Genomic DNA, 26,205 nt, shown 5'->3' on the forward strand with positions numbered 1-26,205 from the left:
AATACCGTAGCTACTGGCACGCTAGTACGAACAATACAACATGAAGTTACTGATTTTCTCCATGCAAAAGCCGGGCTTCTCTTTGCTTGCACGCCGGTTGCTACCGTAACAAGCGAAGTTTCATTCGAAAAGCCATCTAGTAGCCATAATATCCACTAGAGTCAGAGGGAAAATTCTAATCTTGTTGACGCTTGTAGACGATAAAGGTAATGGTTTACTTCAACTGATAGCGATAGTTGAATTGCCTTTCCTGAGCAGAATTTTCTGCTCCTGTGAACTAGTTTAAATGATTGACGTATGATCCTGAATTTCTTTTTTATCCGCTAACTTGATTGCCGGCTACAGTCCCGAAATCCAAGCAATCTTTGGCACTTTGTTTACATGGGGTCTAACAGCAGCCGGCTCGGCTCTGGTGTTTCTCATGAGTGGAACCCAGGTAATAATATACATCTAAAGCACTGAAACATCCATCATACATACTTTTTGAATCTTCTGTGTAGAGGAAATTTTTAGACAGCAGCCTTGGTTTTGCTGCAGGTGTAATGCTTGCGGCCTCATACTGGTCTCTTCTAGCTCCTGCCATTGAAATGGCAGAAAGCTCAGGAATGTATGGAGAATCAGGAGAATATGCCTTTGCTCCTGTTGCTCCTGGGTTTTTCTTAGGAGCTTTATTTGTTTATGCAGCTGATCAGTTGATGCATTACTTTAAAATTGGATCAACAGAATTAATGATTGGTAATGTCTGGCATTTATTAACATTCATACAATTGTAGTCTAATGTGCACCATGTTCCTTTACAGATATGAATGTAGAGTGCAATTTGTCTCCAGAAACAAAACAAAAAGGGATTGTTGGCTGCCGTTATGATGGATCTTGAACAAATCCTGGACAATAAACCTATCCGTCCTCCAATGATATCAACGCTGGCGATGAGATGACAAGACAAAACCGAAAATATACACCCGTCGATATAATAACGGTTACAATAGCAACCAAGGAAAGTGCGATTTCGGCCAGTTGCGGTCAAACGTTTTGGAGCCAAATTCTCATGTAACATGTTGGCCTTTTGTATTATTCTATGACCCTGTGAGATGGGCTTCATGCGAGGAATACTTGGATATAGTTGGAGATGATTCTGAGAAAACACGGTATCTCTTATCGTTTCCTTTTTGGATACCAAGTTCTATATGTAGGTTCATCCGAATGTTAGTTTGGGAATTTGTAATTATTGGTAATCTATTGGTTTTCTTTTACCTGACGCGTAAAGTAAATAACTAAGAAGGAAAATTTATATTTCATTATTAAAAAGAAATCATTAAGAACTTAAGTGGTACTGTAGATTCTTACACCATTTAACTCTTGGATGGCTTGAAAAATGCTGGTGCTTCTCGCGTTCGATTACTGCTATTGCCAGCTACTCACTTATTTTGTATGTAAATTGGATGACGATAAAAAATGTCGCCTGTTGCTACATTATCCTGAACTATGCATATACAACAATACAAAATAAAAAAACAAATTTACCTAAACTCTTACGGGGAGAGGAAAAACGCTTGTAAGCGTTGACGGCGTTTTCAAACTCATTTTTCATTCTTAAATTTTAAGGTGTCAGCACATCCGCGCAACATCTTGCTGCCCATATTTCAACACCAAGAAAATTATTTGATAAAAAGAAAAAAAAAGGAAGCACTTCAATGACATGCTAATTCCTCCAGAACTGTCATGATGGCATAGCCTTCATGACATCAGCTGATAGCGTACCCATACTGAGTCTATGCTAGAGGGCTGAATCAGCTCACCAGACATAGACCGTTCGTAGCTATAATTGCTATCAGACTCTTGGACTAGCGGATCCCTTACATAAACTATGATGTATAGGGAGGACTCACATCCCATCATTAGAAGTGCTTCCAATACTAAGAATTTCACACAAGCCTTATATACTGTGAATTTCATGGACCAATTCCGTTGCTGACGCCTTGACTCGTTTTTCTTGTAAAATCGGCTTTCATACAATTTCCGAAGACCGTCTGGCCAATTTAATAAATGAACACTATTTGGAATGCAACGGCGGATCTGATTCGATGTTATTGTAACAAAAAACTAAACGAAAAGAAAAAAAAACAACCAAAAACAGCAGAACAAACAGAAAACCTCATAAGGGTTGCATCCTTGCTGAATGCAACTATATCCTTAATTGAACGATCTAGACTTGCCAAGTTGATACAAAAATTTAATGAACTGTCATCACACTAGCAAAAAAATTTAATTCTGAGTAAACGGATCTACAGGTTGTTGGACAAGCTTTTTCGTGTGGTGAATTCAAGAGCTACTGGTATGAGGCACACGTATCACGTATAGGATACCAGGTAAGATTGGTAATATTGGTAGCCCATTTCGGCAAAAGTTGATCGTGACTGAATCGTTACAATTCACCCTGTAAGGTTAAACGAAAGAGAATCTACAAATAGAGATCATGCTTGTGCGTTGACATTTGTGATTACTGTCACCTTGACTATAATTTATCGATTGTAATTTTTAACAGATTACTATAAAGTGATAAAAATCAGGCGAAAAGGTTTAAACAGCAAAACACCAGATGGCAGTTTTGATCAAAGACTGCCTAAAATCAATCACCTGCTGGCGTGCCAGCAATACCGTAGCTACTGGCACGCTAGTACGAACAATACAACATGAAGTTACTGATTTTCTCCATGCAAAAGCCGGGCTTCTCTTTGCTTGCACGCCGGTTGCTACCGTAACAAGCGAAGTTTCATTCGAAAAGCCATCTAGTAGCCATAATATCCACTAGAGTCAGAGGGAAAATTCTAATCTTGTTGACGCTTGTAGACGATAAAGGTAATGGTTTACTTCAACTGATAGCGATAGTTGAATTGCCTTTCCTGAGCAGAATTTTCTGCTCCTGTGAACTAGTTTAAATGATTGACGTATGATCCTGAATTTCTTTTTTATCCGCTAACTTGATTGCCGGCTACAGTCCCGAAATCCAAGCAATCTTTGGCACTTTGTTTACATGGGGTCTAACAGCAGCCGGCTCGGCTCTGGTGTTTCTCATGAGTGGAACCCAGGTAATAATATACATCTAAAGCACTGAAACATCCATCATACATACTTTTTGAATCTTCTGTGTAGAGGAAATTTTTAGACAGCAGCCTTGGTTTTGCTGCAGGTGTAATGCTTGCGGCCTCATACTGGTCTCTTCTAGCTCCTGCCATTGAAATGGCAGAAAGCTCAGGAATGTATGGAGAATCAGGAGAATATGCCTTTGCTCCTGTTGCTCCTGGTTTTTTCTTAGGAGCTTTATTTGTTTATGCAGCTGATCAGTTGATGCATTACTTTAAAATTGGATCAACAGAATTAATGATTGGTAATGTCTGGCATTTATTAACATTCATACAATTGTAGTCTAATGTGCACCATGTTCCTTTACAGATATGAATGTAGAGTGCAATTTGTCTCCAGAAACAAAACAAAAAGGGATTGTTGGCTGCCGTTATGATGGATCTTGAACAAATCCTGGACAATAAACCTATCCGTCCTCCAATGATATCAACGCTGGCGATGAGATGACAAGACAAAACCGAAAATATACACCCGTCGATATAATAACGGTTACAATAGCAACCAAGGAAAGTGCGATTTCGGCCAGTTGCGGTCAAACGTTTTGGAGCCAAATTCTCATGTAACATGTTGGCCTTTTGTATTATTCTATGACCCTGTGAGATGGGCTTCATGCGAGGAATACTTGGATATAGTTGGAGATGATTCTGAGAAAACACGGTATCTCTTATCGTTTCCTTTTTTGGATACCAAGTTCTATATGTAGGTTCATCCGAATGTTAGTTTGGGAATTTGTAATTATTGGTAATCTATTGGTTTTCTTTTACCTGACGCGTAAAGTAAATAACTAAGAAGGAAAATTTATATTTCATTATTAAAAAGAAATCATTAAGAACTTCTACCCTGTTCAGATTTACAAGACCAGTTGCCAACAGTTTTGCTACGGCAAAAAGTGAGGGCTCCTGCAGTAAATATAGAAGCAAATTAGAATTCAATCTACTTTTATCTAGATTGAAGTTGTACAAACCCTGTTAGTAAACAAATCTGGTTAAAAAATCTCAGTTCAATTAATTAGATTGAAATTATGCCTGTTTGAGAAGGTACCAAACTCTCGTGTCAGTTTATCTAAAAAAGCAAAAAAGCTGAAAAAGTAAAAAAGAGTATTTAAAACACGTTTTGTACGAGGGAAACATAAAATATGAGACCATGATGAACATGATGATATAAGAATATAATTATACCTTTATCGACTAGTTTCCCAGCCGAATCTATAAATTCCATCGTTCTCTTCACGAGAGGTCGGCCCTTTTCTAAAAGTAATATATTTATTCATTTTAAATGACAGCAGGCCACCATTAAAAACGAAAATCACAACAACTTCAAATGCGACGGCGGCTGCTGAGATTTCGGGGGTAGGGGCCTAACCACCACTGCGTTGCTTGAAAGGATGGTCACGTGACCATCCCACTGAGCCAATGAAAACCCTGGAAATGGTGCCGTTTTCTGGTACGGACCTCTCCGTACGTACAGTATCCTGCACAAAAATCCGAACACCGATTTAATTTTTTAAAGCCACCTATTGGCGGGGTAAAGGGTTTTTTGTTTGTTTTTCTTTAAGAGGGAGGGTAGACGGGGTGATGGACACATAGGGCAGGGTTGGGTAAGTCTAGACATTTTTTTAATGCCTTAAGGTATTACGCTTTAAGGCAAGTAACTGGTCGGGACATTTTTGCAACCCCCAGTGTGGTGTGTTTTTTTAAAACGACAGTTGGAAATGTTGGACTTAGGCTGTGTAATACTCCTTACCCAAATAAATTATAAAGCTGCCTGTGCACAATTATTTCGATACCGATGGCATATGTGTAGAGCCTCTGATTGCGACGCCGTAGATCAGTGTTCAAATCCCAAAAAGGATTTGTAAAATATATGGTATCATTATAATATTCTTTATTCGAATTTGCTGGGAATATTAATTTCTCTAGAACGAAGGAGATTATTATTTTTAAAATTATTTAATAAACAAAAAAAGCATATATTGCTCGATGAAAATTTATTTTGTATGTGAACGAGAATTTCTCGTAAGTTAACAATATTAACTCATCACCCCATCTGGAATCGAACGCCGATCTCCAGCACCATATTCAGAAACGCTACACCTACGCCATTGCCAGCGACGTAAACATTTACAGGCAGCTGGAACATAAGCTTAATTGTTTCGGGAAGCAGCATTACCATGCCCAAGCCCTAAATTTCCAACTGTCGTTTTAAAAAACACACCACCCTGGGGGTTGCAAAAATGTCCCGACCTGTAACTTGCCTTAAAGCGTAATACCTTAAGGCATACCCTACCCTACCCTGTCGTGTCCATCACCCCGTCTACCCTCCCCCTTAAAGAAAAACAAACAAAAAACCCATTACCCCGCCAATAGGTGGCTTTAAAAAATTAAATCGGTGTTCGGATTTTTGTGCAGGATACTGTACGTGGAGACCATGTTGCCGAAATTATTCCGATTAAGCCACGCCCCCCATTGTATCCCTATAAATTGCGCCCTCACTCATTTTTCGCGCCAGTTGCCGCTGAAGAGTCGTAAGAGTAAGAGCTACGGTCGGTAGGCTCTCGGGTTTTTTGCGACCAAGTGTCAAATAAACGAATTTGTATTGCCGCACACAAATACGCAATCGAAAATAAATACGAAAATTACTTTTCGAATATAACCAGTGCTGCGAGCATAACGAGGTAGATGCCAACTAAGAAGCCAGTAGGGTCTATATCCACATTCATTGTTGAAATAAGTAAGGCCCACAACTATAGTATTATAAGTAGGGGAGACCGGGGCTGCTTTGACTTTGGGGTTGAATGGATTTTGCATGTTTTGCAAAAACCAGTTGTTAAAAAAAATTTTTTATTTGTACAGCCTTGTTTCAAATTCCAAATAACTTGAGGGGATGAATTTTCGTAAGTTAAAACGCTTTTATTGTTAAGTTAGAACTAAATTTAAAAACAGGTATCTAAAATTATTAAATTTTTTTTTATTATTTTTAAGATAGTTTTTCTGTGTAATTAAGAAAAAAAATTAAAAATAGTAACACTTGTAGAAAATGTTATTCTACATTTTTCTATACTAATTGTAATTATACTGAGTGTCCTATTCTTATAGAAATTTGTAATTTTTTGTGAAAGAAATTTTGGGGTTAATTGGACCAGACACTTGTGAGGTTGATTGGCAGCGTTTTCTGTGTTGAATGGGAGGAGTTGTGGGCGGAGCTAAGTTGACGTTTTGTTTGTGGAAAGCAGAGCAGACATTCAGTGTGGCAAAATTTTCCAAATATTTATCATTCATAAATAATAATACTGTGTTACTATTTGTCTTAAATTTATGTATAATAATCTTTTCATTTCTTGGTGAATGTCTACTTAAAAAGAAAAGGCATGAAAGAAGGATTTCAGGTGAACATAGTGTATTACTTGGTTGACTAATCTTGATTAGTTCTCTCGAGATCATACTTAGATGAAAAAACAACTGTAGCTGAATAAATACAATAAGACGGTTATGAAAACAAGTTCCTTTTGGCTGCACGTTCGTATCTGGTTCTGTTTACTACAGAAAGGGCAGAAGAATTTTTAATCGACAAGTCATCATCACATTTATCTCCCTTCTCACAATTTTTCTTTCGTGTAACTTTAACACAATAATTTTCTTTGTTTTCATCATCTATGCATATATCTTGGTTGCCCTTACTTTTCACTTTCCTTGGTTTATTTGTCGTAGGTATTGCAAGTCCCTTTTTCTTAGCTTGAATGCAATTATGGTGATCTTCTATAATTTGTTTCTCTGGAGTTGATGTTAGAATTCTAGTTGAACCTACATTACACGCTTTCTTTTTGCGGCTGACGCAAACTAGTAGTATACCTGCTATAATCTGTAAGTCAGACAAACAAGCCAAATACGAATAACTTTTCATAGTCAATGCAGCCAAGCGTCAGACGATTGAGCAGGGTAAGTAACAAGTACCTGAAGAGCAATGCTGATGCAAATTAGCGTAATGTTCATCTTGTGGTAAAAATCCCAATAAGGAGACCGCATTACGTAACGCAGTTGACTGGCATTGGCCGTCAATAGGGCAATATCCATCATACCTTGTCATCCGAAAAGTCTTAATTTAGATTGGAATTTTGAGATTCAAAGTCTCACCTTGAGAAAAGTTCTTTTTAGCGGTGTAGTTTATATTCCTATTGTTGTTTAAACTATCTTCCACCCCAGTGATGTCATTGGCGTTTCTCGCTGAAGTAGCAACAATCAATTCGTTAATTGGTTCATCTCCGGATGTGAGAGGTTTCAACTCTTCGAGCGGGATAACTATTCCTGTGGACCGGTGGTTGAAGTCTTGGTCTCCTCTGCGCCTTTCATTGTTAGCCATGTTCCTTACGGCTAATTGCTTGGATTTAAAACAGAAATTTTTTTACAAGAGTAATTTAGCAATGCAATTTTCCCCAAACCCGGAAATTTATGGCGTCCGATCCAATGAAACGTGTCACAAATCACAATCAAACCACACTAGCTGTTGTCGGTTTTCGCAGTCCAGAGATTTCCAATTTTCTCGATTTCTTATTGAAGACCTCACTGACAACTTGATTGGTAAATACACGCCTTGAAATGATTGCAGAAAGAAGACTAGCTTCGTTTTAACTTGCTATGATTCAGTGCTTGAACTCAGATTAAAAAATTAAAAAACTACATCGACATTTTGTTAGGGTGCACTCCGAAATCAGCACTGACATGGCACACCGAGTTTTTTCTACCTTTCTGCGGCAGCCAACGTGCCCAACCTTGACAAGCCGGTCACGCTGGATGAAGACATGAAAAGTTTTATTAATGAGAATACAATACATGTATGCCATTTTTTGGTCCATGTGCGTCTTAATAGTCCTTCTCCTTAAGGAAAGCGCAAAGAAAAAGAGAACGCTTGTTTCCTGAGATAGAACATTCTCCTTTAACTTTTTGTGTCGTCACTTCCAACATTGTTTCCCACTTCCTCTAATTACCATTTTCAAATTTCGGCAAGAGGTCTCCTCAGTTTCCAAGTTCTGCTTCCCACTAAATAGCAATTCCACGTTTCTTTTTGTTTGAGAGGTAGGCGATTCGACGATTCTAAGTTTTGAACTTGAACACAAGTTTAAAGGCTCAACTAGTAGCGTCAACGATTGTCGGTCAAGTTTTATTGATTTGATACTCGTATTTCAGAAAAAAACATCTTTTAGCTAGTGTAAAATGGCAAGCTCGTCTCGAAGTGTACCCGATGATTTAGATTCAACAGTCCTCAGACATCAGGTCCAGTGTTTATATGCATGCATAATTCTTTGAGTCAAGTCTTTTTCACGAATTTTTCTCGTGCAGGTTCAAAGATATTTTAATGAATTGAGCCAAGAAGGACCTCTTAATATGGAATTTTTAAGTATGAAGAGAAAACCAGCCAGTAGTGCTGTCGCTACAGCTATGCGGACTTCTACATTTGATTCCCACCTCCCCAAGAAAATGTGCTTTGATTCTAGCGTTGCAGAAGAAATTTCTGTTACAGCAGACTCTTCGTCTTTTGCAAGAAAAGGTGTAGCTGATTCCTACAGTCAATCATATAATAAGCCAACAAAGGTAGACATGACAGCTCAGTATGAACAAAAACTTTCAGAGAAGCAGGCAAAAGTTCTTGAATTGCAACAGAAAATTATTCAGACAGAAATGAAATTTAATACTTTACTGACAACAAAGGATCAACTTGATCATGATCTATCAAACTTAAAAGATACTTGTAGGACAAAAATCAAGCACTATGAAGATAAAATTGAAAACCTTCAGGTAAGCCCACTGCATTTTGTCAAATTTTAAATACAACAACTTTAAAGACAACTGTAGCTGAATAAATACAATAAGACGGTTATGAAAACAAGTTCCTTTTGGCTGCACGTTCGTATCTGGTTCTGTTTACTACAGAAAGGGCAGAAGAATTTTTAATCGACAAGTCATCATCACATTTATCTCCCTTCTCACAATTTTTCTTTCGTGTAACTTTAACACAATAATTTTCTTTGTTTTCATCATCTATGCATATATCTTGGTTGCCCTTACTTTTCACTTTCCTTGGTTTATTTGTCGTAGGTATTGCAAGTCCCTTTTTCTTAGCTTGAATGCAATTATGGTGATCTTCTATAATTTGTTTCTCTGGAGTTGATGTTAGAATTCTAGTTGAACCTACATTACACGCTTTCTTTTTCCTCATCCCAGTTTGTTTTACCATTGGAAATGGTTGAATTTGTTCTGGAGTTATATGGTCTAGGCTTGAGTTATCACTTGTCACTGATGAATTGTCTCTAGCAACAGAGTCGGGTAGTTCAGCAGAAGGAACTAATGTAAAAATTGTTGACAAGAAAGACACTATTTGAAATAGTTTGTAAATGAATATTACCTGCCAAGTCTGTTACCAATGATGGTGCAAATCTTGATTGATCAATTGCATATCGGTTGAATGGATAAATTCCAGTAGATTTGAAACCGGCTATAATGTTTGATGGAGACATTTTTTGCTGGAAAGCTGGACGAGTCAATTCTGCAACTTCCTTGATGCTGATTCGTTGGCCAGGATGACGTTTTAACCAAGAGTGGTGAAAGGCAGAAAGTGACTTTTTGAACGGCCCAAAGACGGTGACATCTAAGATCGCGAATAAAGTCAAACAGCGAACAATATCAATACTCCTGACCCTAAAAATCAAGGGGGAAAAAACCCATTTTATTAAGAAGACGCAATCGAAAATAAATACGAAAATTACTTTTCGAATATCGCCAGTGCTGCGAGCATAACGAGGTAGATGCCAACTAAGAAGCCAGTAGGGTCTATATCCACATTCATTGTTGAAATAAGTAAGGCCCACAACTTTCAGGATTGATTATCCCGCAAGGCCAGATTACTGCTGGCGCAGAAGGTCAGTCGGGTCTTACGGGGGTGAGCCTGCCAGACTGTGTGCCTTTCTTTCGGGTAAACTTTTGTTTGGTGCCGTAGCACTTTATTCAACGACTACTGCATTCACCGTTATCGGGCTTGCGCTAGTAAGTCAAACGACGGCTGTTCGCCTTTGTCGGGCTAGAGCATGGTCAATCCTGTTATGCCTTATCGGGCTTAACAGGGTAAACGGCCGCAGAGTATTACTCTTAAGCGGTGGAAAGGAGTCTCCGGATGGCGGCTCGGTCGCGGGCTGGCACGTCGGAGGAGGCGGCGGCAGGCGGACTTCTGACCTTTTCTGAAATACAACGGGTTACAGGAAATGACTTGACTTGACACGGGCAGTTCGGTGAGAAAAGTGAGTGTATTAACATGGCACGACGGCCCCTTATATACACAGAAAACTACACCGTTGTCTAATTTGTCCGGTCGTCCGATCCTGGAATAGAGGTTACCGCTGCTGATGATTACCGGTTATCGATCAGTAAACTTCTCGATAACCATGCGGGAACTTAACCTATATTCTGGCGGAATGAACTCTGCAGGCTCCACCTCAACGAGTTCAATCCTCACGTCGTTCCTTTCACCCTCAACAGGTGTCTCCATATATATGGAAAAGACCTCAGCTAGTTCCAATGTCACAGTCACGAGCTCCAGCCTCCATACTACGGCTCTTGCGAGCCGTAGGCCATCTTAAGTCACTTGCTTCCGCTAATGGACTTCCTTACCCTCGGTAGCGCGGCACTCCACCGAGGGTGACTCGTCTGAGTCTAGCCTTCTTCGGCCAAAGGGTTGGCACCCGGACGATGGCTGTGAGCTTCGTCCGTCGGAATTTCCGACAACAACTATAGTATTATAAGTAATGCAAGAAATTAGAAACCACAAACAGTAAAAACATTTTATGTGTTTAAATTTATACCTGGAGAAAGAAGACAAGCACGCCCAATGTAAAATTGATCATCCTAGTGAATCTTTCTATTCCCGAACCACAGTCGTCTAAGACTTCTTCCGGATCTGGGACAAGCTGTGTATTTTTTGGTTCGTCACTGCCCATCTCAGTCATGGGAATGTTAGTTTCCTCAGTCATGGGGATTGATAGAACTGTTAGCCAGACAGTCTTTGGATAATCCCAGTCAAAGCCACTACATTTAAGGCCCCTTTTATCTATGGTTAATGTGCCTTTCTGGTTCGACTCGGTTGGTTTTCGAGCGACGGGGAATGATTTTTCAGTAACGTTCGAGACACTTTCTGCACCGTTGCCGCGAAAAAGAGAAGTCAAGTAATCGAAGATTTTAGTAAACATTTCTTTTTTTTGAAATGCCGAATGATTTGATTCAAATGCATTCGGCTCTACTTCAGTATTCCTGTAGACACAAGACCACTGATAGAACTAAATTTGGACCAATAGTTCCAGCTATTTGGAAAAGTATCATTATTTCAGACATTCTCCATGCGCCATTCGATTTAAAACTATTTTTCGCATATATTTCGTTATATTTATAGTTTGTTTAACAATTATGTTTATAAACTAATTTAGAGTTATTCTTGACGCCCGACAACGCCCACAAGACAATTGTGGTTGTCTCCGACTTAATTCTGCCGTAACAAAAAGGAAAGATATAAACACAATTCTAGTATATTCGCCTAACACTTTGAGTTCTTCTTTGATAAAGAGAAAGATGCCAACAAGCTTATCTGGTTATCCCAGATCGTTATTAAAAACTCATTTAATATAATTGTTGTGAAGCACGACACAAAATACACGATAAATTAACGAATTTGTATTGCCGCACACAAATACAAATAGACTAAGAGACAGCTGTCAAGTGATGTCAAACCTAAGGGCAAAAGGTTTGACAATTCTTATCAATAGATGGGGTTCTCACCAATAATAAAACCAATCTCTGTCGGCTGACATCGGCCGCGTTCACCCGTGACGCGTCGTCAAAGTCGGCGTGAATGACGGCTTTTGTCAAACCAAGCGGCAAGGATAAAACTTATACCATTAGATTGGGGAAATTACGCTGATTAATCATGATTGAATGTCTTTTTGTATAACAGCAATTTAATATATTAACCTTTGTTATATACAGGTTCTTCGGGAGATGGATTGTTTGGAATATTCCTACGCTTTGGTTCAGATTCCGGTGAATACCTACTGGCTGGTTTCCTGCTGCGCTTTTCCACTTGGTTCCCACTCGGCATGTTGGAAGTATTGATTTATGGAACTAAAAATCAACTGAAGTCTGAAGAGCATATGATGGAAACTAAGGGGGTGTGAGTTGGGGGAGTAGTATGTAGTATGTAAGTAGGGTTGCCAGCTTAATTAATTATTCCTGCATCTTGTTTGCCGAGGGGCACTAATTCCGCTTTTTATTGAAACAGCAGAAGTTCTTGAATACGTCAGGACAAACTGCTTTGGCGGATCATCGCCGGAGTTGACGGATCATCGCCGATCTTCAGGTAAATGTTTTTTAAGTGCTAAATTTTTTGAAAACATTCTAATCGTTTTTTATGTAAAGGTTTTGCGTTTGTTGAATGAGCCTAGCGCTGCTGCAGTAGCATATGGTCTTTATCGCACTTCCACTGACCTGCCAAATGCCGAACAGCCCGTCATGTCGCTTTCGTTGATTTTGGTTCTTCGGCTTTGCAGGTTGCTATTGTCACGTGGTCAATGACCACGTTATGTGATCCGGTATGGAATGCTACCGGACGTGTGACGTCAGTGTTCCCCCCCCCATATATAGTCCCCCGTTGTCGTGTATCAAGCCCCCAGTCTTAGTCTTGTGAACCGGCAATACAACATACTGTTACATGGTGGAGATGCAGAACCTCCGGTAAGTCTCTTTTGTGGTTGTGTTTCTGTTCGATTCTGTGCTACGGAGGCGGTGGCTGTCAGGGACCCCTGAGAGTCGACGACCCAACTGGTTTTAGCACCTTAAATCGTTGGGGTACGGGGTCACGGCTCCGACCGTAGGGCAATCGGGGGAAGCATAACGAAGGAGAGACGCCGGGGGGAAAACGGTGAAAAGGTTCAAGGCGGGGCAGACGGGTACATTGAGGGAAAGTGGATAGCGTAAACCGTGAGCCGAAGTGGTCGGCAAGAATCGGAGAAGTGACCGTGAGCCGAAGAGTTCGGCAAGAAGCGGAGAAGTGACCGTGAGCCGAAGTGTTCGGCAAGAATCGGGGCAGTGAACCGTGAGCCGAAGAGTACGGCAAGAAGCGGAGAAGTGACCGTGAGCCGAAGTGTTCGGCAAGAATCGGGGCAGTGAACCGTGAGCCGAAGAGTTCGGCAAGAAGCGGAGAAGTGACCGTGAGCCGAAGTGTTCGGCAAGAATCGGGGCAGTGAACCGTGAGCCGAAGTTTTCGGCAAGAAGCGGAGAAGTGAACCGTGAGCCAAAGTTGTTGGCAAGAAGCGGAGAAGTGAACCGGGAGCCGAAGAGTTCGGCAAGAAACAGCGGTGCGAGGATTGCAGGAAGTAGATGATAGGAGAGGAGGACGTAAGGAGCGGGGAGAGAATCCGAGACGCTCGGGGACGGTTCGTGGCACGGGGTAGTTGGGGTATACCCGAGATCGGGAGTGCATCCCAGGGGCGGGCGAGGACGCGCAGTCGACCGTTGAGGGAAAGCGGAACGGAAGAGCGAGGAGAAATAGAGGACGGGGCTAACGAACCCCAACAGGAGCAGCGACCGGCATCCGTTCGGCAGGAGTATCATCTCACATTCAGTGAGGAGGAAACTGAGCGGTGGGAGGACGCCGAAGAGGAAGAAGGATCGGGAGAACACGGAGAAGAGCAGCCAGAGTGGGATTTCACGGATTTGAGAAGAAGATCGTCGAATATCAGTAGCTACATCCGGGGATTCAGAGCAGCTCAACAGCAAGTGGGCGCAAGGCACGCGATGGCCGCACAGATAAAATTCCAATCCCCACCCACCTTCGGGGGGAAGGACGGGGAAGACGTCGTGCAGTAGATGCATCGATACGAAAGAATCGGGAGATATAATCGATGGGGAGATGAAGAACTTCGCGACCACGTGGAGCTGTCGCTGTCCGGGGCAGCACAGAAGTGGTACTCATACAAAGAGGCCGCGGGACAACTAGCAGCCGAATGGGAGGATGATGCAGGACCGCCAATTGTACCAGGAGTTAAAACACAGCTGTTGGAGTAATTCAAGCCAGTCAATCAGAATCGATTCAATGAAGCGAAACTGAGAGAACACAAACAAGGAATCGAAGAATCCACGATCGAGTATTTTTACGACATCCTGGATTTATGCCGCAGAGTAGACCCGAATATGTCCGAAGCTACGAGATTGGCGCATCTATGGAGAGGACTCAAGCCAAGTTTACTAGAGAAACTCTGGAGTTTGAAACCCAACTCATGTGACGAATTCCTTCAAGAAATTAAGCGGTATCAGGAAATGACTTCCCGAGCAAGACACGAGGAATGGGCGATGGGCGTGGTCGGAAAACAAACACCAACGGCGGGAAATGAGAGAATGGATCGATTAGAAAAATTGCTAGAGGGACTGATGGGAGCCGTTGCATTGAGGAACGCATCAGGGGCAGCCGAACAGCAAGGAGAAAGAGCGAAGAGTCAACAGTATCGGTCGGATAACCGATCGATACTGAAATGGACTTCGGATGGGGAACCTATCTGCAGCAGATGTAAGACGGAGGGACACATCGGGAGAGAGTGTCCAACAAGAACATACGGTCAGGGAGGCCTGAGGGGTCGGACGCCGGACGGACAGGTCGTATGCTACGGGTGTGAAGGGATAGGACACATACGTCGTGACTGCCCGAGCTCCCAGCGAGAAGGAGGGGCACCACAACAGCAACGGCAGGTGCGATTCGCTGGAGAGGGTAGGCAAGTAATTGGTCTAGTAGGGACACAGCATGTAGACCCGGAGGTAGTAGCATGGCCAATTCTGAAAATCGACATCCAGAGGATGGTAGTACTGGATGTGTGGTGCTGGGGAAAACGGGTGGCTGCCGTGATAGATACAGGGGCGGGAGTGTCCGTGTGTTCGCCCAAATTAGTAAGAGAACTAGGGATAACAGTGACACCATGGCGCGCAAATCGTCTAGTATCAGTTGACGGCAAGGAGATTCAACCGGGAGGAGCCGCAATGCTGTCAGTATCAGATGGGAGGATGACCGTTGAGGGGGAGGCTTTGGTTCTGGACGGCGACATCGACTTACTTCTGGGGAAGGACATGTTGGAAAAACTTGGAACGCGGATGAAAATTGGGGCGCTACCGGAGATCTTCATTGGAGACACTGCCATGGGAGCACCGGTGGAAGAGATGACGGAGGAAGCACCGAAACTAGTAGTCCAGAATGGATGCTGGGTCCCACCCCGATCGAGGAAAGTGGTCGCAACTCAACCACTAGATTTGAATGGGTTTGGCGAAGGTGCACTGGTGGAACCATCCCAACCATTGCAGAGGACGAAAAGGGTGTCGACGGGAAAGGTCCTAGTTAGCGGAGTGGGAACAATCGGACAGATGGCGATAACCCACTTATCGGACCACAAACAATGGATCGAAGAGGGGACGGTGTTAGGAATAATCGAGCCAGTGACCGAAATCAAGGAGGGAGACACGCCAGTAGCCGTCGCGACAGCAGAGGCAGAGAAGAAAGCGCGCCGATAGCACAAATTTGACAGCAGGATTGGAGAAGGATTAATGCCGACGGACAGAGAAAAGATCCGAGAAGTGTTAGTGGAATATGGCGACTATTTTTCGTGGCCCGGAGACCAACTAGGACTGTGTACGGCAGCAGGGCAGACAATAGAGGCCAGGGGAAAGGACATCCGTGACCGAGAGGCTGAAACTAGAGAGACTATACCCCTGGACGAGGAGGTGCAAGAAGCTCGAAATGAAAGGTTGGACGATCAGGTGCGTCGATCGACACGAGTCCGGATGCCACCAGTACGATACGGACAAATGCCGCAGGTGGCAGTGGGGGCTTTTCTCCTTCTGCTAGGACTACTAGGACCGCGGATGGGGGAACTTTTCCCACCTACTCAACTGCGGTCGGTAGACGACTCAGTAGACGACTCGGAGAGGGAAAAACGAGCGGCGGAACATCATACATACCCATTCGAGCTATGGGGTGCGGGAGCAGCGTTGTTCATGGCCAGTGTGGCTGTGTTCAGCATCCAGTGGTGCCACGGGAGAAAAGGAGACGTTAATAGGGCCGACCTTCGGGAACGCCTACGGATAGTGGAGGAGTTCGAAGAAGAAGAAGCTAAGAAGCGACGTGCGCGGCGGTGGAGTACCGCCGAAAAAAAAAGGATGATGTTTTTTTTGGGGGGGTGTCATGTGGCCTATATCATGTACCAATGTTCCCGGTTTTCTTTCGGTATATCTTTTTTTGTAATGTTTGTTTTTTTTAGTAATGCATTCGGGGACGAATGCAGCTAGAGGGGGGGATGTCACGTGGTCAATGACCACGTTATGTGATCCGGTATGGAATGCTACCGGACGTGTGACGTCAGTGTTCCCCTCCCATATATAGTCCCCCGTTGTCGTGTATCAAGCCCCCAGTCTTAGTCTTGTGAACCGGCAATACAACATACTGTTACACTATTTCAGCATTCCACAAAGGCAAAGTGAAGGTATACATTTTTATTGTTATTACTTCATCCTAACTTCATCCATTGTGCAATAACATTTATTCTATTATCTCTAGACTAGTAACTTTGGGCCCGTCCAGGGCCGGGAGATAGGTGGCGCTAGCGTATTTTTAACGTTTTTTTCGCCATTTAATTCTGCCATACTGTTAACGGTTAATTTTTGCCCGTCTACTCTTTAAGCTTTCTGTGTTCCCATTTTTTGCCCGCCGACCCATTCACTGTCTCTACCCGCAAAGGTGTCCGCCTAGTTGCCCGTCCTCCTCCTCATAGTCTACACGTCAACCTATTTTGCTTGCCAAAACGTCCGCTGTAGGTGCTCGTCGACCCACTCTTTGCTTCTGCCCGTCGATCCACTTGCTTGCTTTGCCCGTCACATCACTCACAGCCTCTGTCCGTCAACACCCTTTCTGCCCGTCGACGCACTCTTTGTCCGCCAAAACGCCCGCTGTAGTTGCCCGTCGACCCTATCGTTGCCTTGTCCGTCCGCCCCCTCATAGTCTGTGCCCGTCAACCCAATCCCTGTACCTGCCCGTCGACTCAATCACAGTCTCTGCCCATCGACCCAATCACTGCCGGCCAAAATTTCGCCTGTATTTGCCCGTCGAATCACTCAGTCTTTGCCCGTCGTCCCACTCGCTGCCCACAAAAATGCCCAATGAAGTTGCCCGTCAACTTATATATTGCCTCTGGCTATCTAATCCCTAACAGTCTTTGCCCGTCGACCCCCTCTCTGCCCGTCAACCACCTCTTTGCCCGTCGATCAACAATCGATCAGCAAAAATAACCACTGTAGGGGGCCCGTCGACCATATCGTTGCCTCTGTTTATCATCCTCCTCACAGTCTCTGCCCGTCAACCCACTTACTGCCCAACAAAATGTCCGTTTTAGTTGGCCGTCAACCTATTTATTGTCCCTGTCCGTCGGCTCACATGCTGTCTCGTCCACCCGTCCTACTAAATGCCCATGGACTGAAAAATTGTCAATTTCCACGATTTCGTCCACCTTTTACGCATCTAGTCTTCCAAAGTCCTATCCCACCAGTTCCTCCCAACGCCAGCGGCAACTTACAGCCAATCACAGGATGAGCACATTCTAGAGACCCAAAAATTCCTCCCACATTTTTCCTTATATTTTTATAGAGTATAGATGTTGGCCTGCACCTTCGATCCTGCCTTGGGAGGTCGCTCTATCGATATTGCCATCGCTCATCAATTGGCACAAGGATTTAACAAGCCAGGAAGCGATGTGACCAAAAACAAGCGTTCCTGGATTCGTCTCTTAGCTGAGGTTTGAAAATACATAACAATCATTCGCGCTTGTCAGATAAGTAATATAACGTTCAATATTTTTAGGTTGATAAATTGAAACGTCAAATGTCTGCGAACGTCTCTGCCCTTCCTATTAACGTCGAATGCCTGATCGATGAAAGAGATTTCTCTGCAAAAATGAAAAGGTAAATATAAGCTAAAATACTTCTTTGATGTGTCATCAAGTCGTTTCATGTGAATATTTTTAGATCCGACATGGAAGAGCTTTGCGCCCCTCTCTTCGAACGAGTTGAAAAAACATTGCGACGATGTCTTGCCGAATCGGGACTGAAACAGGAAGATATTTCTGAGATTGAACTTATTGGTGGCTCGACTCGTATCCCAGCTGTCAAATCACTAATCGAGCAGGTCTTTGGCAAACCACCCTCCACAACTCTGAATCAGGTCGAATGCGTTGCCCGTGGCGCTGCTATTATGGCTGCCATGCTGTCTCCCAGTTTCAAGGTCCGTGAATTCTCTCTTACCGATCTTCAGCCCTATGCAATCAACTTGAATTGGAGCGGCGAAGACGTTGAGCACGGGTAAGTTTATCTTTTAATTTGTCGATCGGTAATTGAAGTCGCTGATCTTTTATATTTCATTTATTTTTAGAGAGATGGAAGTATTCCCCAAGTTTCACAGCGTTCCTTTCTCCAAGATTCTAACATTCTTCCGAAAGAGTCCTTTTGTGTTTGCTGCTTCGTTGAATCGTTTCAAGAAAGCGTACACTGCTTACAATAGCGGTGTTGCAGCCTACGATCACTGGACGCCCGAAGAAGCAAAGAAGTTGGAACTAGCAATTGCTGAAAAAGTTTCTTGGTTGGATGCCAACATCAGCCGTGTGAAGGCAACTCTTAAGACTAAGGACTTGCCTATTAAAGCCGCTGCCTTCCATAGCGAACACCAGGTAAATTATCCCCCTCTCCCTACCTCATCACGATTAATTCTTAGGTCACGATAATTAACATGCATTTAAATTTCCTTGCAGGCTTTTGAAAGCAGCATGAATCCAGTTTTGAACAAACCCAAACCACAGCCTCCTGCCCCACCGGCTGAAGCTGCACAGTCGGGCAAGCCAGAGGATGCTGCCAACGGCTCAACAATAGTGCTCCCAGAATTGATCCGCGGACCGCAGTCCCGACTCCATCATGCGAAATTAATTGGCCGTGCATCACCAACTTATATCGGATGGGCGCTCCGTATTGAAAACTATTGCTAAATTTCATAAAGCTTTACATAATTTTGCTTGGACAATCATGTGTAAGTGGTGTATAAAATGAAATGCGTGTTGAATACAAATTTTAAATCGCGTGAGTTGTATACTTGTATTATTGAAACGACGGATCTGTAAACAGTTGGTAGTACAAAGACTGTGGTACGCGTTATGTAACAAACCTGTTATACAGATTTTGTAAGTCAGGTCTGTAACAAACCTGTTATACAGATTTTGTAAGTCAGGTCTGTCACAGACCTGTGTGACAGTCTGTAAAAGTGGGACACTACAAACAATTTACAGACTCTCAAAAACAGATCTGTAACAGACCTGAAACAGAGTCTGTGTGCTACCTGGGTTCTTAGGTTGTACGAACAGACGTTTTTTTTTGCCGTTTTAGGGACAAACAGACGTTTTGAAATTGGGCCAATTTGACTGTTTTCGTCAAACTTAGCGGCAAATAAACCAAAAACACCATAAAATAGCCCAGTTCCTCCTGATAATTATAGTATAAGAACAAACGTAATTATTGGCCGTTTTATAGGAAACAGAATCAGTTAAACTGCTAGATTTGTCCTGTCAGACGTATTTATTTAACAATGGCAACACCGCATCCCACCCGCCTTATTCGAAAATATATATTTTTTTACAATTTTTTACAACTGCAACTCATATATCTTTTTACGATATAATTATCTTTTCACGCCATAATTTTTTTTTACTTATATATATTTGTAAAGTTTGGCAGCGTTCGTGTAAAAGTGTATTTCGTTTTTAAAATGACTCCCTAAAATAAAGAAAAGATATGTGTGATTCACATAGTTGATACTGCGAGTACGGAGAAGATAAAAATGTTTGATGACGAAAAACTTTTGAAATGTAAAAATGCTCTACTTGTTTACAAGTTTCGAACAAATTCAAAATTCAGTGGATTAAACCTACCTGAAACTCCTGATGACACCCAGAGCTATCACTCTTCCTGTTATAGTAAATTCACTGCTGTTTCCAGCAGTCAGATAAAATTAGCCAAAGAAAAACAGTGCAATAAAAACAGTGAAAGTGCAAGTGCAGTTCAAGATTCTTCAAGCGTTCCAGGTAATTTTCATAAACATTTATTTAAAGCTTATTCCATTAAGAATTATCCTACGTTTTGTAGATGCAGAAACAGCTTGTGCAACACAAAGCAATTCTAACACTCCTGCACGTAATTTAAGATCTGGGAAACAGCCTAATGTCAGCAATACAAGAACTGGCGTTTTTTTAAATCGCTGTCTTTTTTGTGATAAAGTACGAAAGGAACATAATGGGAAAAATGAATGTCTTACAAGTTGCTCGACAGAAAATATTCAAGTAACAGAATTCATAAATTGCCTTTATATTATTAATAACAATAATAATAATTAATAATTTTTTATGTTTTCAGATCGGTATAATGAATGACGCCATAATCCTCGACGATGAAGCCATAGTAAGAAAGATAGGGAATCTCGAATCGAATTTGCAATTCGTTTCTAAAGAAATAAAATATCATAATTCGTGCCGGAAAAGTTTGCTTCTGCAGCCAAAAATGCAGTAAAGAAACGAGAAGAGGAACATCAATCCAAGTGGGTTTTAAACAAGAGCATTAGGGAAACGCTATGCAAAAAATTATAGCTTTTTTGGAAGAAAAAATCATGAAGGAAGAAGAGGTTCATCGTGTGAAAGATATCACAAAACACTATCGATTGCTGCTATCCGAACTTGGTTTGGATTATAATAGTATTTGTAGAGTGCGTAAGTGTGAGGTATTAGAGAAATTGATCAGCTATTTTGGTGACAAAGTAACAGTCATAAATCACACTGTCGAAGGCGTTGGACAAATCATTTTCAAATCCGACTTGAGCGTCGACAAGGCTTTACTGACAACTTTTGATGCGAACATAAGTTCTGATTACAAGGTAAAAACACTTCTAAACGTAAGTTGATTTTTAGTTTAATAATATCATGTAATTAATTTATAGGTAAAAGAAGTCGCCTTCATGTTTCGCAATTTGATATTGGAAACGCCCCGCAATATTCTCCCAAAAAACGTTAACATTAGGGATCTCATTGCCGGAGAAGTTAAACCACCAAATTTGCTTCAAACCTTTTTTGAAAGTCTGGTAGCAGGTAAACTTTATTTTAGGCTATAGGAGAAATATAAATGCAATTTTTTTATCTCAATGAATTACCATCTTGACATTCCAATTCAGGTCTTAAGGCTCATACAGACAAAAGTGAAATCTTAAACAGAAAGAAGATTAGAATAGTGTAACAGTACGTTGTATTGACGGTTCACAAGACTAAGACTGCTCACTGATACACGACCAAGGGGGACTATATATGGGGGGGAAACACTGACGTCACACGTCCGGTAGCATTCCATACCGGATCACATAACGTGGTCATTGACCACGTGACATCCCCTCCTCTAGCTGCATTCGTCCCCGAATGCATTACTAAAAAAAAACAAACATTACAAAAAAAGATATACCGAAAGAAAACCGGGAACATTGGTACATAATATAGGCCACATGACACCCCCCCAAAAAAAAACATCATCCTTATTTTTTCGGCGGTACTCCACCGCCGCGCACGTCGCTTCTTAGCTTCTTCTTCTTCGAACTCCTCCACTATCCGTAGGCGTTCCCGAAGGTCGGCCCTATTAACGTCTCCTTTTCTCCCGCGGCACCACTGGATGCTGAACACAGCCACACTGGCCATGAACAACGCTGCTCCCACACCCCATTGCTCGAATGGGTATGTATGATGTTCCGCCGCTCGTTTTTCCCTCTCCGAGTCGTCTACTGAGTCGTCTACCGACCGCAGTTGAGTAGGTGGGAAAAGTTCCCCCATCCGCGGTCCTAGTAGTCCTAGCAGAAGGAGAAAAGCCCCCACTGCCACCTGCGGCATTTGTCCGTATCGTATCGGTGGCATCCGGACTCGTGTCGATCGACGCACCTGATCGTCCACCCTTTCATTTCGAGCTTCTTGCACCTCCTCGTCCAGGGGTATAGTCTCTCTAGTTTCAGCCTCTCGGTCACGGATGTCCTTTCCCCTGGCCTCTATTGTCTGCCCTGCTGCCGTACACAGTCCTAGTTGGTCTCCGGGCCACGAAAAATAGTCGCCATATTCCACTAACCCTTCTCGGATCTTTTCTCTGTCTGTCGGCATTAATCCTTCTCCAATCCTGCTGTCAAATTTGTGCTCTCGGTGCGCTTTCTTCTCTGCCTCTGCTGTCGTGACGGCTACTGGCGTGTCTCCCTCCTTGATTTCGGTCACTGGCTCGATTATTCCTAACACCGTCCCCTCTTCGATCCATTGTTTGTGGTCCGATAAGTGGGTTATCGCCATCTGTCCGATTGTTCCCACTCCGCTAACTAGGACCTTACCCGTCGACACCCTTTTCGTCCTCTGCAATGCTTGGGATGGTTCCACCAGTGCACCTTCGCCAAACCCATTCAAATCTAGTGGTTGAGTTGCGACCACTTTCCTCGATCGGGGTGGGACCCAGCATCCATTCTGGACTACTAGTTTCGGTGCTTCCTCCGTCATCTCTTCCACCGGTGCTCCCATGGCAGTGTCTCCAATGAAGATCTCCGGTAGCGCCCCAATCTTCATCCGCGTTCCAAGTTTTTCCAACATGTCCTTCCCCAGAAGTAAGTCGATGTCGCCGTCCAGAACCAAAGCCTCCCCCTCAACGGTCATCCTCCCATCTGATACTGACAGCATTGCGGCTCCTCCCGGTTGAATCTCCTTGCCGTCAACTGATACTAGACGATTTGCGCGCCATGGTTTCACTGTTATCCCTAGTTCTCTTACTAATTTGGGCGAACACACGGACACTCCCGCCCCTGTATCTATCACGGCAGCCACCCGTTTTCCCCAGCACCACACATCCAGTACTACCATCCTCTGGATGTCGATTTTCAGAATTGGCCATGCTACTACCTCCGGGTCTACATGCTGTGTCCCTACTAGACCAATTACTTGCCTACCCTCTCCAGCGAATCGCACCTGCTGATGCTGTTGTGGTGCCCCTCCTTCTCGCTGGGAGCTCGGGCAGTCGCGACGTATGTGTCCTATCCCTTCACACCCGTAGCATACGACCTGTCCGTCCGGCGTCCGACCCCTCAGGCCTCCCTGACCGTTTGTTCTTGTTGGACACTCTCTCCCGATGTGTCCCTCCGTCTTACATCTGCTGCAGATAGCTTCCCCATCCGAAGTCCATTTCAGTATCGATCGGTTATCTGACCGATACTGTTGGCTCTCCGCTCTTTCTCCTTGCTGTGCGGCTGCCCCTGATGCGTTCCTCAATGCAACGGCTCCCATCAGTCCCTCTAGCATTCTTTCTAATCGATCCATTCTCTCACTTATTGCCGTTGGTGTTTGTTTTCCGACCACACCCATCGCCCATTCCTCGTGTCTTGCTCGGGAAGTCATTTCCTGATACCGCTTAATTTCTTGAAGGAATTCATCACATGAGTTGGGTTTCAAACTCCAGAGTTTCTGTAGTAAACTTGGCTTGAGTCCTCTCCATAGGTGCGCCAATTTCGTAGCTTCGGACGTATTCGGGTCTACTCTGCGGCATAAATCCAGGATGTCGTAAAAATACTCGATCGTGGATTCTTCGATTCCTTGTTTGCGTTCTCTCAGTTTCGCTTCATTGAATCGATTCTGATTGACTGGCTTGAATTGCTCCAACAGCTGTGTTTTAACTCCTGGTACAATTGGCGGTCCTGCAACATCCTCCCATTCGGCTGCTAGTTGTCCCGCGGCCTCTTTGTATGAGTACCACTTCTGCGCTGCCCCGGACAGCGACAGCTCCACGTGGTCGCGAAGTTCTTCATCTCCCCATCGATTATATCTCCCGATTCTTTCGTATCGATGCATCCACTGCACGACGTCTTCCCCGTCCTTCCCCCCGAAGGTGGGTGGGGATTGGAATTTTATCTGTGCGGCCATCGCGTGCCTTGCGCCCACTTGCTGTTGAGCTGCTCTGAATCCCCGGATGTAGCTACTGAAATTCGATGATCTTCTTCTCAAATCCGTGTAATCCCACTCTGGCTGCTCTTCTCCGTGTTCTCCCGATCCTTCTTCCTCTTCGGCGTCCTCCCACCGCTCAGTTTCCTCCTCACTGAATGTGAGATGATACTCCTGCCGAACGGATGCCGGTCGCTGCTCCTGTTGGGGTTCGTTAGCCCCGTCCTCTATTTCTCCTCGCTCTTCCGTCCCGCTTTCCCTCAACGGTCGACTGCGCGTCCTCACCCGCCCCTGGGATGCACTCCCGATCTCGGGTATACCCCAACTACCCCGTGCCACGAACCGTCCCCGAGCGTCTCGGATTCTCTCCCCGCTCCTTACGTCCTCCTCTCCTATCATCTACTTCCCGCAATCCTCGCACCGCCTGTTTCTTGCCGAACTCTTCGGCTCCCGGTTCACTTCTCCGCTTCTTGCCAACAACTTCGGCTCACGGTTCACTTCTCCGCTTCTTGCCGAAAACTTCGGCTCATGGTTCACTGCCCCGATTCTTGCCGAACACTTCGGCTCACGGTCACTTCTCCGCTTCTTGCCGAACTCTTCGGCTCACGGTTCACTGCCCCGATTCTTGCCGAACACTTCGGCTCACGTTCACTTCTCCGCTTCTTGCCGAACTCTTCGGCTCACGGTTCACTGCCCCGATTCTTGCCGAACACTTCGGCTCACGGTCACTTCTCCGCTTCTTGCCGAACTCTTCGGCTCACGGTTCACTGCCCCGATTCTTGCCGACCACTTCGGCTCACGGTTTCCGCTATCCACTTTCCCTCAATGTACCCGTCTGCCCCGCCTTAAACCTTTTCACCTTTTTCCCCCCGGCGTCTCTCCTTCGTTATGCTTCCCCCGATTGCCCTACGGTCGGAGCCGTGACCCCGTACCCCAACAATTTAAAGTGCTAAAACCAGTTGGGTCGTCGACTCTCAGGGATCCCTGACAGCCACCGCCTCCGTAGCACAGAATCGAACAGAAACACAACCACAAAAGAGACTTACCGGAGGTTCTGCATCTCCACCATGTAACAGTACGTTGTAATGACGGTTCACAAGACTAAGACTGCTCACTGATACACGACCACGGGGGACTATATATGGGGGGGAAACACTGACGTCACACGTCCGGTAGCATTCCATACCGGATCACATAACGTGGTCATTGACCACGTGACAATAGATACTTTGATGGATGACACCATTTTTGCCGTCACTAATGGACTCTACAAGCCATCAAAGCAATTGATGCTCGGGATGTACCTTAAATCTACAACAGGTAATCAATGTTTTTGCTATTCTCATGGACATTTAAATTTTTAGTTAAATATATTGGCAATATAGGTAACGCGAGGTGATTGACGTAATGAACCGTTTTGGACATTGCGTGAGCTACAATTTCGTAGAAGATTTGGAAACCGAGCTAGCTTTTGGTGCTGTTGAGGAATCTAAGTTATTGCCTGAAAGTTTGCTTCGCAGACCAGATCTCAACACTGGAGTTGCCTTTGATAATTTCGATCTTTTCGTTGAAACGCTTACGGGAAAAGATTCGTTACATGACACCGTGGGAATCGTGACACAAGATATTCCCCCTGATGGTGACAACTTTCTTCCATTGGATGAATTCGAAGAAGACGAATGTGATATCATACTACAAACTGGGAAGCGACGACGGGCATTCATATCAAGAGATATAATAATTGAACCTTATTACAAAAAACCCAGAATGCTGTCTAAGCCCATGCTGGCTTTAACAGACAGTAGGAGATCACTTCCACCACCTAGCACTTTGGAAACTGCTTTTAAACTTGACTTCTTATGGATGTTATCACTATGGCACTGCGTGCCGAATACTCCTATGTGGACCGGGTGGAACTCTCGGATTGTAAAAGATGTCCTCCCTCTTCAAATAGTGCGTTATTTGCCGCA

General features: G+C 43.7%; 4 protein-coding genes and 3 long non-coding RNA genes across 7 annotated transcripts; 3 read left to right on the forward strand and 4 right to left on the reverse strand.

The window, feature by feature from the left end:
- The first annotated feature begins 63 nt into the window (after window positions 1-63).
- LOC123470518 (zinc transporter ZIP11-like) lies at window positions 64-1,160 on the forward strand. Its single transcript, XM_045170846.1, has 4 exons — window positions 64-206; window positions 346-436; window positions 501-735; window positions 801-1,160. The coding sequence occupies exons 2-4, from the start codon at window positions 422-424 to the stop codon at window positions 875-877; spliced, it is 327 nt and encodes a 108-aa protein (XP_045026781.1). The 5' UTR covers window positions 64-206; window positions 346-421; the 3' UTR covers window positions 878-1,160.
- On the reverse strand, window positions 726-1,683 carry LOC123470525. The gene is made up of 2 exons (XR_006644206.1): window positions 1,473-1,683; window positions 726-1,154 (listed from the first exon to the last, which is right to left on the reverse strand). It is a non-coding gene; the product is annotated as an uncharacterized LOC123470525 (long non-coding RNA).
- A 533-nt stretch (window positions 1,684-2,216) lies between these two features.
- Window positions 2,217-4,682, reverse strand: LOC123470520. Its single transcript, XR_006644200.1, has 4 exons — window positions 4,323-4,682; window positions 4,109-4,223; window positions 2,511-4,043; window positions 2,217-2,437 (listed from the first exon to the last, which is right to left on the reverse strand). It is a non-coding gene; the product is annotated as an uncharacterized LOC123470520 (long non-coding RNA).
- A 1,854-nt stretch (window positions 4,683-6,536) lies between these two features.
- Window positions 6,537-7,791, reverse strand: LOC123470412. Its single transcript, XM_045170669.1, has 3 exons — window positions 7,275-7,791; window positions 7,095-7,219; window positions 6,537-7,002 (listed from the first exon to the last, which is right to left on the reverse strand). Exons 1-3 carry the CDS (start codon window positions 7,498-7,500, stop codon window positions 6,631-6,633), a joined length of 723 nt encoding a protein of 240 aa, XP_045026604.1. The 5' UTR covers window positions 7,501-7,791; the 3' UTR covers window positions 6,537-6,630.
- Window positions 7,792-8,268: 477 nt separating this feature from the next.
- On the forward strand, window positions 8,269-9,224 carry LOC116935071. The gene is made up of 2 exons (XM_032942454.2): window positions 8,269-8,411; window positions 8,478-9,224. Exons 1-2 carry the CDS (start codon window positions 8,352-8,354, stop codon window positions 8,961-8,963), a joined length of 546 nt encoding a protein of 181 aa, XP_032798345.1. The 5' UTR covers window positions 8,269-8,351; the 3' UTR covers window positions 8,964-9,224.
- Window positions 9,225-9,813: 589 nt separating this feature from the next.
- Window positions 9,814-11,100, reverse strand: LOC123470567. The gene is made up of 3 exons (XR_006644291.1): window positions 10,991-11,100; window positions 9,902-10,005; window positions 9,814-9,833 (listed from the first exon to the last, which is right to left on the reverse strand). It is a non-coding gene; the product is annotated as an uncharacterized LOC123470567 (long non-coding RNA).
- Window positions 11,101-17,860: 6,760 nt separating this feature from the next.
- On the forward strand, window positions 17,861-19,332 carry LOC116922688 (97 kDa heat shock protein). Its single transcript, XM_045170693.1, has 5 exons — window positions 17,861-18,001; window positions 18,067-18,167; window positions 18,231-18,563; window positions 18,634-18,928; window positions 19,010-19,332. The coding sequence occupies exons 1-5, from the start codon at window positions 17,861-17,863 to the stop codon at window positions 19,238-19,240; spliced, it is 1,101 nt and encodes a 366-aa protein (XP_045026628.1). The 3' UTR covers window positions 19,241-19,332.
- The last annotated feature ends 6,873 nt before the right edge of the window (window positions 19,333-26,205 follow it).

This window comes from Daphnia magna, linkage group LG3 (genome assembly GCF_020631705.1).
Source record: "Daphnia magna isolate NIES linkage group LG3, ASM2063170v1.1, whole genome shotgun sequence".
Taxonomy (NCBI): domain Eukaryota; kingdom Metazoa; phylum Arthropoda; class Branchiopoda; order Diplostraca; family Daphniidae; genus Daphnia; species Daphnia magna.